The sequence below is a fragment of the Habropoda laboriosa genome, unplaced genomic scaffold, assembly GCF_001263275.1.
Source record: "Habropoda laboriosa isolate 0110345459 unplaced genomic scaffold, ASM126327v1 scaffold76, whole genome shotgun sequence".
Lineage (NCBI taxonomy): Eukaryota > Metazoa > Arthropoda > Insecta > Hymenoptera > Apidae > Habropoda > Habropoda laboriosa.
The window spans coordinates 84,777-101,675 of record NW_017100184.1 but is presented as its reverse complement, the minus strand read 5'-3'; the positions used below and the strand labels follow the sequence as shown (position 1 = coordinate 101,675).

The following is a 16,899-nucleotide window of genomic DNA, read 5'->3' as shown; positions in this document are numbered from 1 at the left end:
CTGCTCGTGTCTCGCGTTCGCCTGTGTAATACACTTCCGACGGATACCAAAGAAATTCGCTAGTTTTTCTCGAACACACCTTTATTGTCAATTTCCACGATATCGTTTGAAATCGTCCCGAATCGAACCGATTTCAAAACTATTTGGCTATTTTATTTCCTCCCTCCTCCTTACGCTCCAGCATAAAAAACTAAATTTATCTAGAAACCTAACCGCATTATCGTCTATCTCGAGTAACGCGTTTACAACGAAATACATAGAAACGAAGGTATAATGAATAATAACGATAAGAGATCTCGATCGTTGTCGAGCACGTCGAAGCATCGTCCGAGGGCGATGAGTCGACTGCTCGCGTCCGTGATCGGACGCGCGATCGAGCGTCTGTTGGACGGAACGATTTCTTCTCGAACGCACACGAGACGCGAGAGAGTACGGTATGTACATATACCGATCTGCGAAACCCATTTCCCGCTACACAATCTCTCTCTCTCTCTCTCTCTCTCTCTCTCTCTCTCGTGCGCGCGCTCTCTCGCATAAGTGCGTACAAACACACAGAGGCCCGCTTCTTACTCCTCCGTTTTCCTTTGCCACCATTTTCTTGAGTTCGTGGCGCACCAAGGTAGGCGAAGACGAACGATCCACGAGGTCGTTTGCGTTTCCCGCGCAGAATCTCCACGACAAAGACGGCTCGCGCGAACAAAGGTAGGAATGCGAGAGCCAACGCGGTACATACACCGTCAATTGCCCTCGCGTCTATTTTCTCATTCCCAAGCCACGACGACGACCGACGAGCTGTAGAGCGGGTCCAGAGCGAGGGCAGAGATGGAGGTCTGTCTGTCTGTCTGTCTACTTGGTGGTACCCGACGAATTCTGGAAAGCCGGGTTCAGCTGACCGGTCTTACCGGCGGTCGCGCTCGCCGGCAACGGATTGCTCAGATGTAGTTTCTCTTGGCGTTTAGCTGCGCGCGCCAAACAGAAGAGGGCTCCTATCAGAATGACCGCGCCGATCGCTGCCAGCGCACCGGAAACCGCCGCTCGGGCCACCGGAGGAACGTCCACTGCCATCTTCATCAGATTTCGCATCTCCGCCGGAAGCTCCTCGATGCCCTGCGAAAAAGAAAGGATGCGATTAGGTCTAGCGATCGATCGTGACGCGACCGCGCGCATTCCGTCGAAACGAATCAGGCGTGCAGACGACACTCACGTCTTCGAACCACATGATCGGGAAAACGATGTCCGGAAAGGACGCGACCTGTTTGATGTCTCGCACCTGGCTCACCGCTAGATTGATCTGAATTCTCGCTTTGGCTCGCAACGCCGTGCCCATCATCGGTTGCACGTCGATGTAGAATTGGTGCTTCTCCTCGATCGGCGGCGATATCCCGCTCACCGCTTCCCGGAGCGTTTGATCCGCTGTAAAGTCCAGTATCATACATATCTACATAGGTACGGACGTACTCCTGTTCTCTTACCGAGGTAAAAATGCGGAAAACTGAGGAGAACCGGCGAGTCGTATTGGCAGAGAGAGGCGTTGAAAGTGCCCTCGGGAGCGCAGGGCGGGCCAGCCGGGCAGAAACATCGTTGGGACTCGAACCTGCTCGGGGTGGCGAACGCTTCGCTGGCTGGAACGAATCTGTAACCGGGGACGTCCCCGACGGTGTTCACCTCCTCCTGAAAGAACGCGCAGCCACCGTTCGAAAAACACCTTTTTTTTTTCGACCTTCCCGCGAAAGCACCCACCTTGAAGACCAACGGCAACGCCCTGCACAAATCCTTGTCGAACACCTTCAGGACCGTTTGCTTGGTGATGCGCGGGGGAAAGATGCTGCCGTCGCTGCCCGCCACGCCGTCGCACTCCGGCGTGGTCCAGTGGCCGAGGCTGCTCTTTCCGTTCCACTTGTCCAGCATCCCGTATTTACCGACGTCCCCTTGCCCGGTGAAGATAGTGAACCAATCGGGCATCGTCGCGTTCTTCCCGTACAGCAGACCGAACTGATCGTACGGCAGCTTCTGCTCCTTCGGTACCACGTCCTTGGCCAGCTTGAGCAGCGGATCCTCGTAACCCCACAACAGCTGCCCGATCGACACCTCCACGAACGGTTTTATCCGCAGAATGTCCATGATCGAGGCCATCGCCAGCCTGAGGAATCGCGCCGCGTGCTTCGACTGGCTGGTAGCCGAAAGCATCGGCACGTTCGGCACCACCACCAAGTCCTCCTCCGATCCGACCGACCATTCCTGAAAATCGTTTCATGCGACGGTGCAAACATAGTTTTTTCTCGTCGTCAGACAATACTGGGAAAAATGGTAGAGCGCGCGCGCGCTCGCGAGAATTGTGCCACGTCGTCTGAACGCCGGCTCTTTCTTTCTGCGTACCGCCGCGGTGCTACGCACACCGTCGTCCATTCTATGTACCAAGTATGTAGGTACACCTTTGCCTCTAATTCACGGAAGCGCGTTGCTCCGCTATTACGATCTTACTCAACTCAACTCAACTCGCGTATCGTTACCAACCGGCACACCGACCGCCGCGTTGCGTCACGCAGCCTCTTACGAGAACGAGAGAAACCCAAGTTTGTTAGTGGGGCCAACTGGAAGACGAAGACGAAGACGAAGGCGAAGGCGAAGACGAAGGCGAAGGCGAAGACGAAGGCGAAGACGAAGGCGAAGACGGAGAAGAAACTTACCGGCACAAAGGTGAATCGCTTCTTCACTTTGTACGACACCGTGTCGTTCTCGTTGAATTTCACCTCGACCTTTTCCCACTGCTGCTCGTACACGTACGGCCCGAGCTCGTCCAGCGCCGGTTTCTCCCCATCGTTCAAAAACTCATCGGCGTTCGTCACGTTGTAGATGTAGACGCTCAACCGAGGCTTCACCGGCGGCTCCCTCCACCAGTTGAACGTCCGGCCACCTTCTCGCAGAGCGATCTCTCGATTCAGCACGACGTCGATCAGTTTGGGGAAGACAGCCGCCAGGATGGCAGCAACGATGACCATCAACGCCCCAACAGCGACCGCCGCCCCTGAAATCGAACCAGAGCCACGCATTCGTTACCACGTTACCGCGCCCCGCCGCGATTTTCCCACCTTTTCCGGTAAACGGGAAAAGGATCATATCTCGGAGGAAAAGGACGCGACTCCACCTACCGCGGTGAACTTTTCATCGCTATGAATCGAGAAGTCGAATCGATCTTCGCTCCAGTCCAAAACAGTCGAAAGTCCAACCAAATTCGAGGAATTTGTCCGTTAACTTTTTAGTCACGTCCCACCTCGCGAAATACGCGCGTACGCACGTCGCGACCTTCGAAACGAGCGGTCCTACTTTTCCAACTGCCCCCCTCCTCCTACACACGTATGGAACCGTATTCTCTTAACCTAGCGTTTCCAACTGTGAGACAAGAGACGAGACGAGACGAGACGAGACGAGACGAGAGGAGGCAGGCCGCATCGGAAATGCGAAGCACGACTTGCGGACGTCACGCGCTCGACCTTACAAAATCCTCCGGGGCTGGTATAGTATCGCGACCTCGAGACGAACTTTCCAGCGACGCGCGACACAACTGTTTCTCGCTTACGGCTACGTTTTTGGATCGCGCGGCCGAATTAACCAGCAGCATGTGGTTCACGCGAGAAATGCGAACAACCTCGAGTGTACGCGTTCTGCACAGTCAGCCAATGTGGAAATTCAAAGGGAGGCCGCATAACGGTCGATTCATTTTTCGAACAAACGATCGCTGCTGCGAGTAGAAAAAAACTCGTCGCCCATGAATTAGTTGTCCCCGTCGAGTTAGTTGTTGTCCGCAACATCCAAGTCGTTTCCGCGTTTCCCGAGCGGGCAAGTTCGCATCGCGACACGCGTAATAAACTGTCAGCCAGCCAGCCAGCCGTACTCTTCGACCTGGATACCGGTTAGCAAATTTTTCACTGCACGATTAGGGCAATCGGACAGCAGCGAGTGGCCAAAACGGAGAAGCGCGTTCCATGCTCGCGCGTCACCAAAGTCCTTGCGCAATCATCGATTCGGCGGCGCGGCGGCAGTGACCAGCGGTGGTTGGAGTTAGAGTTAGAGTTAAACTTTGAGGAGGAAAAATCACGTTCCAGCCGAATGGTTTAGGAAAGAGAGAAAGGCGCGAGTTTCCCGCGCTGTCGGTCTATCCGCGGTAAAAACGTTCGAACCGTTATTCAACACACTCCATCCCTTAAGCCTTAGAGCTGTCCCTCCCCAATTCCTACAGTTATTATCGTCGTAACTCTCTCGAGCGCACTAAAGAAATTGAGCTTGGGTGAAAGTGCAACGACGCCAAGTACCTGCCTGCGTACCGGAGTACGCAAAGAGGTGTATGCGCGAGTGGCACTGTTTTACGCAACTGGCAAAATCGAGGCGATCGAGCGAGCAACTCCCTTCGACCTCGTTCTCCTTTCGACAGCCCGCCACCACGCGACCGATCGATTCTCCGACCCTCGCTTGCCAACGTACTTTGACGAAAACAACGAAAAAGGAATGCAACTTTACCTCCCGTTGTTTACGCGACTGCCGAGTACTCGCTCGCCTCCGCGCGTTCCGTCGCGGGCTCATCGATCGACACGCTACGAATACCGATCGATTCTAAGAAGCAACCGCGCGCCAGCTCCTCGACGAGCTCCTCGACGAGCTCCTCGGCGAGTTTCAATTCGGGACCCCTATACACGCGATTTACGTACTTATATAAGCCTACACTTCCTGCTTCCTTCTTACTCCAAGGAAGATTTCACAAACGATTCCAACGCCGTCCGCCACCGTCATCCTCCATTACCTTCCTTACCCCGACGCTTCTTCTCCACCGGAGAATTCCTCGCGACGTCGCGTGTGGGAAAGTTGCATAACGGGTGGTCGATCGACGATGATCCCGGAATTGAATCGCAGGTAAATTTACTCCACCCTCTCTCTCCCCGCCGCCAATCCCTCCATCGTAGCCGTCGCGATCGCCGCTGTCCCCCATTGCTGTCCCCGAAGCCCCACCCAGCACGCTAAATCGTTCCTCGTAATGGTAGCAAAGTTCGTTTTCCGACCACAACTATAATATAATATCCCCAGGCTACGCGATTACGAACGCGCGCATACCATTCCAGCTGCTGCTCTCCTACAAACGCGCAATCATACTTTTTTCTTCGCGATTCCAATCAGTTTTTTCCTCGGATAATTAGCGTTTGCAACTTTATTCTTCCCGTGGCATCCCACACACCTCTAGCCCCCCAACCACTCCGCCGATCCTTTTCTTCGCGGAAATTTCCAACAGTTCTCCGCTGCCTGCCGCGGAGTTGTCTGACGCGATTCGCGACCTCCTCCTCGTCCTCCTCCTCTCCGCTCCTTCGAACCTTCTTTTACAAGGGATTGAATCGCGCGCTCCGGCAAGAGAAAACCGTTGCGTTTCGCGCTCCAAGCCCACGGACCCGACACGGAGTGAAAGTAAAGGACCCGACACTGACTCGATCGCGCTCGCTCGTTCGCGACGCGGAGAAAATTGTTCGTTGAATCGTTCGTTAGAAGCGAGGCGGCATCCAGAAGAAACACGGTGAATCATCGCGAGCTGAGACGTTTCTCGGATCGAATTAAGAGCGCACCGAGCGTGATGCTCGTGGCGCCGGTTAACTATCTCGTTAACGTACCTCCCCCCGACGTCTTGTACGAAACAGCGTTGCCAGCCAACGCGGGCCAGCTCTCCAGTCGATTGCTACTTACACCATCGCCTCAGGAATCCTCCTTGGAGCTTCGCACAAATCCCACGATGTACCCTCATCTTGATCGGTCTGTCACCGTGGATTTACAAGTCGATCCGCTCCTTTCCCTATCCTCTTCCTTCCTCCTCCCAAACGCCTTCCTCTTCCTTTTAAACGCTCGCACGCGCTCGCTCCTCCTCCTTCACCTCCTTCACCTCCTTCTCCTTCTCCTTCTCCACTACCACCGCTATTTTCTTCTCCCCTGGCTTTTCGTCCTCTGCTTCGTGTCGTGTCACCTCCTCGAGCGATGTCTCCTCACCGAGAAGTCGACGCACCGACTCTCTCTCTCTCTTTCTCTCTTTTACACGCGCGCACACACGCGTCTAACCTTCTCGCTTCTCGACGATCGCCCAAACGCGTTTCTTCTCACGTTCCTACTCCTTCCAACTTTCTCGTCCTCGTTCTCGTTCTTCCTCTCGTTCCGGGCCAGCCGATCCTCCTTTTAACTTTACTCCTGCTCCTGCTCCTTCTCTTCGTTACCCACGTCGTCTTTGTCCTCGTCCTCGTCCTCGCCGCCGCCGTCCTCCTCGTCGTCGTCGTTCTTATCGTCCGACACTTCGATCGCGTTTCTTTCCGTGGAAGAAGAACGAGACGAAAGGCGGCGGTGGTACGAGGAACGACGAGAAGGAGAAAGTCTATTCTCCTTTCCCAAGCGACAAGTGTGCCAGCGATGATGCGTCGTCAACGAACCAACGATACCGCCGTAGATCGTTGTTTCGTTGCCCGATCTACGCTAAACAAGCAGCAGGTTAACGCGGCCAAAAAAACGATTCACCTCCCTTCCAACAAGAGCAAACCTTCTGCTGCTACCTGCAACCACTGCGCGCCACTTACCAACCACCCACTCTTCTTCTCTTCTTCTTCGTCCGCCGTTCTCACGTCTCCTTGAAACTGCTACTGCTGCTGCTGCTGCTGCTGCTGCTGCTGCTGCTGCTGCTGCTGCTGCTGCTGCTGCTGCTGCTGCTGCTGCTGCTGCTGCTGCTGCTGCTGCTGTTGCGGCCTGAAATCGATCGAATCGAATCGAATCGAATCGACCCCGATGACGGAACGGTGAACAGCGACCACGGCATCCGCGCTGGAACCAAGCGGCGGAAATAACGGCCCTCGGCGAAACGTACGTTACGAGCTCAGCCGATACACTGCTCGGCGAACAACCGAACCAACCTTACTAAGTACATACTCTCTTCCCGTTTGCTTGCATCGTGAACGGCGCCACGGCGAGCATGCCGTTCAGGTGAACGATTTATCGTTGCCCCACTCTCCTTATTTTCCACTTCTCTACCGCGCTCCGCCGTTTCTTCTTTCCTCTCTCCGTCCAACCATTCTACTCCCGTCTAACCACCTTCCCCACCTCTCTCACCCTCCCTTCCCACTGCGCCTCCTCTCCTTCCCACCCTTCACGTATTCCTTTTCTTTCTCGTTCTTCCCGCTTCTACTTACCTTCACCTACCACCTCCACCCTCTATTATGCTTTTCCCAATTCCGTTTCGCCACACCATCCTGATTTTTCATCCCTTCGACCATCTATCCAAGTCGTACCGTTCCGTTCTGTTTCGATGTCGATTACCATTCGATATCGATCGTAGAGATGCTCGAGATGGGCGTATAACGTTGCGGAAAGAGGAGAAGGAGAATTTCGTGCGAAAAGGTCAACGTGAGCAACGTAGAAAAACACGAGCAGCTGTTTCGCCGTGAACGATTAACGGAGCGGGACTGGGGGGGAGGAGGCGGAATGGATGACGCGATGGAGAGGAGGAGCAACGGCGAAGCATTCGTTGGTGCGAACCAGTGCATAATTGCCGCACGGCTACTGTAATTGTATAACGAACGTTTTGCCCTTGCTCGAGGCGGAATTACAAATAACGAAAACCTTGACCCCTTGATTCCACCAGCTAATCACTGTAATTTCCTAGAAATCGAAAGACATTTCCGGACATATCGGACAACTTGGAACCCGATCACCGTCGTATACCATTATTCCTAGATTCGTGTTTGTTCAAATATTACGCAACCGCCTTTTTACTTCCGTCGCCGCGTGCGTGCGTACACGCAACCAACCAACCAATATCGCGTATCGTATCGAATCGTGGTTAGGTTAGGTACTATGCCGCTCTGTCGACGTTACTCCGCGACGAAACGCGAATAGCAACGTTTCCGATTTCTAGGAGGAAATCAGTGTACCGGCGCAAGATTTCGGAGCATCGCGCAAATACGCGCTCTACGATAGACTGCACATTTCAACGTAAGGATTAACCAGTTCGTTTTATTTACTTTTTCTTTTCACAACGTGAAATCCAATGTGGAAATCATCTATACGCAGACTATACTATGTACCTCGTGAGAGCAACGACTTATCTGTCGATTTCCCCGAATACCACATCCAAGGTACCGATAATAGCCACGATATCGGCGAGAAAGCAATTCATACCTATGTGCCGCAACGTGGCTAAATGGGCAAACCCGGGCGCTTTGATTTTGCACCTGTAAGGTTTGCTGCTACCGTCGCTAACCAGGTAAACGCCAAATTCACCCTTCGGCGCCTCGATCGCGGTGTATGTCGCACCAGGTGGCACCTGGAACCCCTGAGTGTACAATTTGAAATGATGTATCAACGCCTCCATGCTCGTTTTCATTTCCTCTCGTCTCGGCGGTACGATCTTCGCGTCGTCGATCCTCACTTCACCCGTCGGCATTTGATTCAAACATTGATAAATGATTCGTAACGACTGACGCATCTCCTCCATACGACAAAGATACCTAAAACGCACAACAGAACCGATTATATTACACAACCTTGTCAACAAAAACCACGACGACGACGACGACGACGACGACTTTACCTGTCCAAACAGTCTCCGTTTTCCCCGATTGGAACGTCAAACTCGACTAGGTCGTATGCGTCGTAAGGCGCTTGTTTCCTCAAATCCCATTTGATTCCTGAACCCCTGAGCATCACACCGCTACAGCCCCAATCTATCGCTTGCTGCGCCGTCACTGTCCCAATGTTTTGCGTACGTTGCACCCACACTCTGTTCGATGTCAACATCTCTTCCGTATCGTCCAGTCGCTCAGAAAATTTCGAAGCCCATTCGTATATGTCGTCCATCAAACCCAATGGCATGTCCAGTGAAACACCGCCAGGACGAATGTAGGCAGCATGCATACGGGCACCGCTCACGCGTTCGTAAAATTCCATCAATTTTTCTCGTTCTTCGAACAACCAGAAAAACGGCGTCATAGCCCCTATGTCGAGCGCGTGTGTTCCAATTCCCATTATATGATTTAAGATTCTTGTGATCTCGGCGAACAGAGCTGGCCAACACATGAAACGAGAAAAACACATAAACCAAAGAAGAAGAAGAAGAAGAAGAAGAAGAAGAAGAAGAAGAAGAAGAAGAAGAAGATGAAAGAGAATGCTTACTTCTGATGTATTTCGCTCGCAACGGCACTTCTATGTTTAGCAACTTCTCGATAGCCATGGAGAAGCACTGTTCGTTGCACATCATCGAGACGTAATCCAAACGGTCGAAGTAAGGTAAAGCTTGCATGTACGTTTTATACTCGATCAGTTTCTCCGTGCCTCGATGCAATAGACCTATATGGGGATCTGAGCGTTTCACTAGTTCGCCATCCATCGCAAGAATCAATCGCAATACTCCGTGCGCAGCTGGATGCTGAGGTCCAAAATTGAGCTCCATGTTTCGAACAACCTCCTCCTTCTCAAATATAGGACCGCTCTCTGACATCACCCATTTTGACCTTAAGGGAGGCCATTGCAATCTCACTATCTTATCATTATAATCTTCCTTCATCGTGTCTACAATATGTTGCATCTCGGGATAATCTGGATACCATCTATGCGCGGTTCGACGTTGACTGCTACAATAGTTCCAAATCTTACATCTATCTATATGCATAGTACGTACTTCTTTATAGGTTAGGGGACAATTACATAATGACAAATATACATCACTTTACCGACAACTACCTGAAATCTCGTTGCGTTAACCTCACCTTCCGATATCTAGCAAATCTCCTAGCCTGCTGCCACCAACCATTATTCCCTTCTCCTTCCATAAGCCCAACAATCCCCTGCTTGAGTGCAGAACAGGCACCAACGACGTTCTCGCGGCCATTCTTCCAACCGTGCTACTACACTCGACAACCGCTCAAACCACACTAATCCTTTTCCTCCACTCCCTTCCGCACTTCGTACCTTCCCCTTTCCCTTCCTTTCCTTTCCGCTTTACGTATTTATTATTAACTATTATCAACTATACCAACTACCATTCATGCTATTCTTTATCTATGTACTTCCATCATTTTACGTCACTTCAAATCGACTCGTCTTTCATTCGATTCGATTCGATTCGTTTCGACTCGACTCAACTCGACCTCGCCCGACTAACTAACAATCGATATCTCGATATCCCTCGTACGAGCATCGCCGCGCCCTCTCTCGAGTGTCTTTGCTGCGTTACTCTCTTCGCATGCACGTCCCGTGTATTGTGTAACATGCGTCGCGTCGGCATTCTCGTTTGCGCGATAATCCGTTATATACATATACATATATATATATATAGCGTATATCTATCTATCTATCTATCTATCTATATATATACATATACATACACACGCTTCTACATTCTTCTTACGAATCGTACATATAGCGGAACATGCCCAAGTACGTACATTTATTCTTCTGTGTATATTTAATTTTTCGACATATTCAAAATCAGACATGTCCAGAGATTCAGAAGAGCGAGAGGGTGAAGGTGGAGAAACCTTGATGCTGTACATACAAGTAACGAAATAGCAGACTCGATAAAAAGATTATGTTATACATACATATATACGTAGATATCGGAAAATTGGCATAAGTCATTCGCTCGCAGTGTTTGCAATTTCCTCACTGACGCAACAACCAGATTGCCAATATGCTTCGACGCGGGTCACCGTATCGAGGCTGCTATTTCGAGCCAGTGGAAGAAGGTAGGGTAGAACGAAATAGTTGAGAATGAATGGACGTCACACCATCATCGGCCAACATTCCGCGCGTTGCAGTTTCCTGGCCAACAGTGGCCCCCACGTACGTGACACGCGCCCACCCCTTACAATTACACGTCTTTCCTGCACCTATATTTTCTTCTTGGTCCAACTTGACCAGGTACCGTGCCTTTCCTCCATCGCGGGGCGTTGCAGAGAAACGAACGAGAAGGAACGAGAATAAAAAATAGACAGACGGAAGGAATGGTATTTTCAGGTTTATCATCAGTTGGTACACATATAAAAACGGGCTGGTCTTACCATTCCATAAGTAAATATGCAGGTACATGTTACATGTATGTATACATTTATCGACGGTGTAGAGTAGGATCCTTGGTTTATTTTCATTCACCTTTTAGTACGTATGCAACACACACAACGAGTGCATAGAAAATATCTACGTATATACAATAATATACATATGAATACGCGTACGAATGGCCACGTGTCATTCGCGTAAACGCGATTCATTTATTTCTGCGGATGCGTAATTTCTGTCTCCGCGTGTGCATAACAGGTTGTGCCGTATGTACGGCGTACTTACGTAAGTATGTACCATGCACGCATGCAGTAGACAAAGGTACAAAAGTGTGCAGGACGAGGGGAGGGAAAATATGTACGTACATTGTCGGAAGAAAGTAAAGTAAGATCGAAGGAGAGAATTAACCTAACCTAACGCAGTCCAACTTGGATCGGAGCGGGTGAAAAGAAGGTGGAGAAAGAGATGCGGTGGCATAACCAGATGGGGAAGAGTCTCATTGTCAGTGGAAATCGTAGAGGAGATAGCGATGCAGCGACTGCGGTAATTGGAGTTTAGAAACGATCTTGGGTAACTTTGTGCCGCAGTGCTTGCGAACTATCAATCTGGCTTGATGAGTCAAAGGCAACGGAGTTCTTGCCGCTTCCATTACCAACGCTTTCTGCGCATCCGTCAAACTACTCGATCTTCGTATCATGCAAGGATCGAAACTTTCCGCCGCTTCGAGCAACGCCTTCAACAGTCGCGGCTTATCCGCCGTGTTCTGAAGAGAGTTGAGTATGCCGTGAGGGTCGCGGAACTGCGTCTTGATTACAACTCGTGCCCCGTACTTGAGCAAAAGGGACACCACTTCGATCGACGGGTTCTCGTTCGAAGCGACGTATTCCGCGAGAACTGGACGCAACGCGGGCCCTTCGTCGCTACGTATCACCAAGTTCGGATCCGCTCCTCGTTCCAACAGCATCGACAGAATCTCCAGCCTGTTTGGAATGTTGTCCGCGCAAGCGACGTGAAGCGGCGAGCCGATGATCGGCGATGTGGCGTTCACGTCCGCGCCTAAATTCGACAATTCCATCTGTAATAAATATTACTAAACGCGCCACCACCCAACCACCTGTTACTCCGGCCATTACCTGTTGGCGTGCGTGCGTGCAAATGAAACTCACCCGATTCCAAGAGCATTTGTACGATCGAGGGGTCCCCTTTCAAGATAGCCAGGTCGAGAGCCGTGGGTTTTTGATACTCGGGCCCGAGATCGAGTCGGGCACCTTGCTTCAGAAGCAGGTCGATCACCGTCGGATCCCCGCCGAGGATCGCGTAATGCAGAACCGTCCGGTAGTCGTGTCGCGCATCAGCCATCGAATTCACGTCCGCACCGTAGCTCAGCAAAAGCAGCACCGAAGCTATACCCTTTGGTCGAACAACGTTTTCCGCTACAGCCGTATATTTGCAGGCCTAGCCTTTTTCCCCTAAAGAACCCTCGATTTATAATACATACCTGCGGTAGTCTCGTTGCTTTCATTAGCGGCGTCAATCCAGCGCGATCCCTCGTGTTCGGTTGAGCTCCGAACGCTAACAACAATTCCATGCATTGCAGGTCCAACGGAGAGACCAGGTTGATCTCCGACCCGAAGAAATATCTTTTATTCGGGTTAGCGCCAGCTTCCAGCAGAATTCTAGCCACCTCGACGTGCCGATTTCTCAGAGCAAGCCGTAGCGGTTCGTCGCACAATGTCGTTCTGCGCACATCGCGGATCGTTCAAATTCTCTCTCTCTCTCTCTTTCTCCCTCGCTCTGTCGCCTCTTGCTGTATCGTTTCCCACGAGAGGTACGAAAATAAATAGTAAGGAGAAAATGCTATCGTTGGCTATCGTTGGCTATCGTTGGCTATCGTTGGCTATCGTTGGCGCGTGCAGCAACATTGAACGTGAACGTGAGAGCGAGAGCGAGAGCGAGAGCGAGAGAGAAGGAAGTGAGATTGTACCTTGGAAAAAGTTCTCCCGTCTCTGGTCGATGGTCGACTTTGGCACCGTGCTCGAGCAAGAACTTCACCAAATCCAAGTAGCCGTGTTCGGCAGCGAGGTGCAACGGCGAATAACCACATTCGTCGGTCGCGTCAATGTCCGCGCCGCGTACCAACAACAACTGGGCCGCCTCCGTATACCGCTGCCACACCGCGTAATGCAACGGCCGCAAGCCCTGTGTCACAGCCTCGTTCGCCTTTGCCCCGCATGCCAGCAGTATTCGGATCTCGTCGAGCGGTTGTAAACGGATTATAGCGTCGGCTAGTTCTCGTTGCAACGGATTGGCGATGCATTCGGAAGGCATCTGCGTGTATAGCAGTACGTACATTGTTGCAACCGGCAAAAAACAGGAGAAACCGTTAACTTTGTCCCCCGTACTCTCCCTCGCACGCTTCCTCCATCCTTCTTTCCCCCCTCTATCCGTTATTCCCCATTAGCACACCCCCGCGAGCGACCTCCTCGCGACGAAACCGTTCAATTGCGGTACGCTCTCGACGTTCGATAGAACAGTCCAGATCTCGTTTCGAACCTCGAAACAATGCCAAGGTGAGGAGATCGAGATCGAGATCGAGATCGAGACGATCGTCACACCTCAGCCTATTTTTCTTACTTGCTTTTGTTTCACTCTCGCAACCTCATCTCGAGACGCAGGCAAACGCATCTTTGACTTTTTCAAAGGGGCGGCGCGGCACGAGATTGCGCGGCATAATATGTACATACTCGCATATGTACTGCGCGGTTCGAGATGCCGCGCCGCGCCACGCCACGCCGTGGCGCGACCACACGACCGCGACGGCTCGAGGGAAAAGAGGAGGACGCGTGTGCGACAGTCTTTTCGAAACGACTCTCGTGTTTCGCAAACACTCCCGATCTTTCGCTATTTTTGCGCGATCGGAATACGCGTTTCCCTCCCACCACCGTCCTACTACCGTTCTTTACTCACGGTGAATACTCTGCGATGTTCCAGCATGTAGAATCCAAGTTGCAAACTGCCTTCTTTGTCGGAAAGTCGGTCCTATTTAAAGCTTCGAACGGTGATTCCACCCGAAAATAACACAAAGGGAACGCGCGGGAGTGTGCGCACCAAATCACCCGCCGCTCGCGACAACTGCGCAATTTTCTCTTCCAACAACTCGCCGCGCGACTCGAGAGTCGAGTGTGTACGTATACCTTTGTGCTCTCCTCCAACCGATCCACACGGATCTCTCTTCGATCTTCGCCGCTTTTATCTTCCCGTTTCGCCCGAAATTTCCCAACGCGCCCCACCGACAATTTTTCCCCCACTCGCTCCCTCCCGCCCTCTCTACCGTCATTCTGCCAAAGCTTGCCCGCCTCCCCTCGAATTTTCGCTCGGGTCGTCTACTTTTGCCAACTGCCCACCGTCCTCCACCTACTACATGCTATACGCACGGAAAAACATCGCGCAGAGTGTACAGTTGTCGTATTTATTTAGGCAAACGAAAAGAGGGAAGTTTCCGCGAACGAAATACGTCCCCCCCATCTATCGAATACAAACTGTCCAATTCCGAAAACATGATGCGTTTCGGTGAAATGGAAACTACGTCTAGTAAACGAACCTGTCCACCTTCCTTTTTACTCGCCGTTCTTCTCTTCCCTCCGTCAAAATCTCTTGTACGCAACCTAATATTTGCATCCGATATTTCGAAAATAATCAAACACACCGTCATTTTTGGAAGTACTTTTATTAAGAAATACTTTGCACTTATTAAATGCCTTATATTCTTAATTCATTTTAATTATAATTATTATTGTTATAGCGTTGTCCTATTTCTACTTAGAAGCATGCTTCGCTAACACACGTTACACGACCCTAAAATTATAAGCAATTTTTTTTTCCTTAACATACAGCTTATGCGTAAATCAAACAACAATACTTAAATTCCACCAAGCCGACAAGTGCAGAGTTTTCAATGGAAATCTTCGCAACCTACGAAAAATTCTGTACACAAGTGCGTATGTGTTGCGCGACTCGAGGAAACTTGCAATATATTTTATTATTGTTGCTGTGATTGCGTTCTTCATTACCGAATAATAGATATTTGCGCGCGCGCAACGATATCGATCGTGCCCCCCCCTCTCTCTCTCTCTCTCTCTCACTCTCTCTCTCTCGCTCTCTCGGAATAACCGATTGATCATAAATTTCCTGTGGAAATGAGATCGGTAATCGTGCCATCATCCAAACCTCTCGTCCCTCACAAGGGCCGCGACAAAAACATTCAAACAAGGAAGAAAACGAAATACTCTTCTTTCTCCTCTTTTTCTTATTCCACTGTCGGTCGATTCTCTCATGATGCGAGTCCGAGCGACAAGCGCAACACACTTTCGCGATAAAACACGGCGTCGAACTGAACAGCGTATATGGCTTCGCACGACGTATCATGTACCTATATTTCCCGCTAACCGCTAATTTATCCATCTATCTGCGACGCGTACAGGCGTCTCGATCGTGCGTGCACTCCGTATCGCACCGAACGACAGATACGGTCTCCATCTCCTTCGACCGGGAACAAGGGGCGCGCGCGCGACTTCCAGGCGGCTCTTCTACTTGTTCCCGGGCGAACAACCTTCACGCGACAGTTCGTTCGATGCGATATTACAATGTCCACTGTCCACATATACACGTTACGCTTTCTTAACGGGCACGCTAAATTTCTTACTCTTAAGGAACCTACGTTTAGAAAATTGGACTTTTTATAGGCTTGTGTTTTCTTCGAAAAATATCTATAGAACGTGTTCTTCACGATTGTAATTCGAGCAAGGAACCGATCGATCGGTCTGTTGTATCTTCGAGGGACGGGAAGATCGCTGACCAACAGCCTCACCAATTCCAATCATTTTCCCGTAGAGTCATTTCCACACTTTGTCTCAATCCTCAACATTTTCCATTACCTCTCCTCCTCCCTCTTTCTCTCCCATTCGCACACTCTCGCACACCAACGCGCACCCACTTCTTCTTCTTCTTCTTCTTCTTCTTGTTCTTCGTTAGCTCATTCCTTCTCCTTACTCCACACACACACCATTCGTCATCGGGAAAGAGATAACAAACTATTTCCATTTCATCCTGTTTCTAATAGGAATTTCAAAGAAAAATATCAAATCGGTCGTGCAAAAGGTATTTGAAAAACGAAAAATGCTTGTGCGGCTACAGAATGTAAAGGGGGATGGATCGTCATCACCAACGTAAAGACCGATCGATCGCATTCTCTGCTATTCGCAGGACAGTGATCTCGGTAACTGTGAAATCAAATCTTAATACAGCAAATCGATTCATCGTCGTAATAAGTATAATCGCAAATTCTATCTACAAATAATAATACCGCCATAAAAGTGTATTTCGAAGCAATAACCTAATTAAATATAATGTAACGTAAACTGCCTCAAAGTGGCTACGATCTACGTATCTCCTAAGAAAACGGTTATAATAATAATAGTCGTCAAGTATCGTCCACGCTTCTTTGATTGTTGTTTAGTTACATATTTTAAGGGCATTATAATACACGTGAGTATGACACGGTTTTCCACTAAAAATATTTGTTAGATACGCTGAGCATTACTGACTTAAGCACTGTACTAAATTCACGTAAAATGTATCGTTATTATTAGAAAACTAATTATTCTTCATTGGTTTGAAATACTGGTTTTTAATAGATCTGTATAAAACCTTTGTCAACTGGAACTCTTGGAACGATGATTCGCGCGATACGAAATCTTAAGCGACGATGCTCTATACTACGTGTACCATGATAAAAAATTACCTCGTTATCCCGTCACCCGGCCTTCCAACAGCATC

The 16,899-nt window shown here is 50.2% G+C and overlaps 4 protein-coding genes across 5 annotated transcripts; all 4 read right to left on the bottom strand.

Annotated features, from left to right (window-relative positions):
* Window positions 1-74: 74 nt before the first annotated feature.
* Window positions 75-5,803, bottom strand: LOC108579430 (scavenger receptor class B member 1). The gene is made up of 6 exons (XM_017942960.1): window positions 5,722-5,803; window positions 2,688-3,025; window positions 1,741-2,238; window positions 1,473-1,671; window positions 1,205-1,413; window positions 75-1,107 (listed from the first exon to the last, which is right to left on the bottom strand). Exons 1-6 carry the CDS (start codon window positions 5,777-5,779, stop codon window positions 847-849), a joined length of 1,563 nt encoding a protein of 520 aa, XP_017798449.1. The 5' UTR covers window positions 5,780-5,803; the 3' UTR covers window positions 75-846.
* On the bottom strand, window positions 4,521-7,367 carry LOC108579429 (ataxin-8-like). Its single transcript, XM_017942959.1, has 3 exons — window positions 6,924-7,367; window positions 6,594-6,834; window positions 4,521-6,492 (listed from the first exon to the last, which is right to left on the bottom strand). Exons 1-2 carry the CDS (start codon window positions 6,935-6,937, stop codon window positions 6,654-6,656), a joined length of 195 nt encoding a protein of 64 aa, XP_017798448.1. The 5' UTR covers window positions 6,938-7,367; the 3' UTR covers window positions 4,521-6,492; window positions 6,594-6,653.
* Window positions 7,368-7,733: 366 nt separating this feature from the next.
* On the bottom strand, window positions 7,734-9,904 carry LOC108579426 (NADH-ubiquinone oxidoreductase 49 kDa subunit). Of its 2 annotated transcripts, none has more exons than XM_017942957.1 (4): window positions 9,774-9,904; window positions 9,181-9,635; window positions 8,600-9,071; window positions 7,734-8,516 (listed from the first exon to the last, which is right to left on the bottom strand). In XM_017942957.1, the coding sequence occupies exons 1-4, from the start codon at window positions 9,893-9,895 to the stop codon at window positions 8,111-8,113; spliced, it is 1,455 nt and encodes a 484-aa protein (XP_017798446.1). In that variant the 5' UTR covers window positions 9,896-9,904; the 3' UTR covers window positions 7,734-8,110. The 2 variants fall into 2 exon arrangements, with proteins under 2 accessions (XP_017798446.1, XP_017798445.1); XM_017942956.1 differs by having other exon boundaries at window positions 7,737-8,516; window positions 9,181-9,638.
* Window positions 9,905-10,543: 639 nt separating this feature from the next.
* On the bottom strand, window positions 10,544-14,385 carry LOC108579428 (ankyrin-3-like). The gene is made up of 5 exons (XM_017942958.1): window positions 14,032-14,385; window positions 13,049-13,392; window positions 12,563-12,803; window positions 12,231-12,474; window positions 10,544-12,120 (listed from the first exon to the last, which is right to left on the bottom strand). The coding sequence occupies exons 1-5, from the start codon at window positions 14,056-14,058 to the stop codon at window positions 11,567-11,569; spliced, it is 1,410 nt and encodes a 469-aa protein (XP_017798447.1). The 5' UTR covers window positions 14,059-14,385; the 3' UTR covers window positions 10,544-11,566.
* Window positions 14,386-16,899: the final 2,514 nt, after the last annotated feature.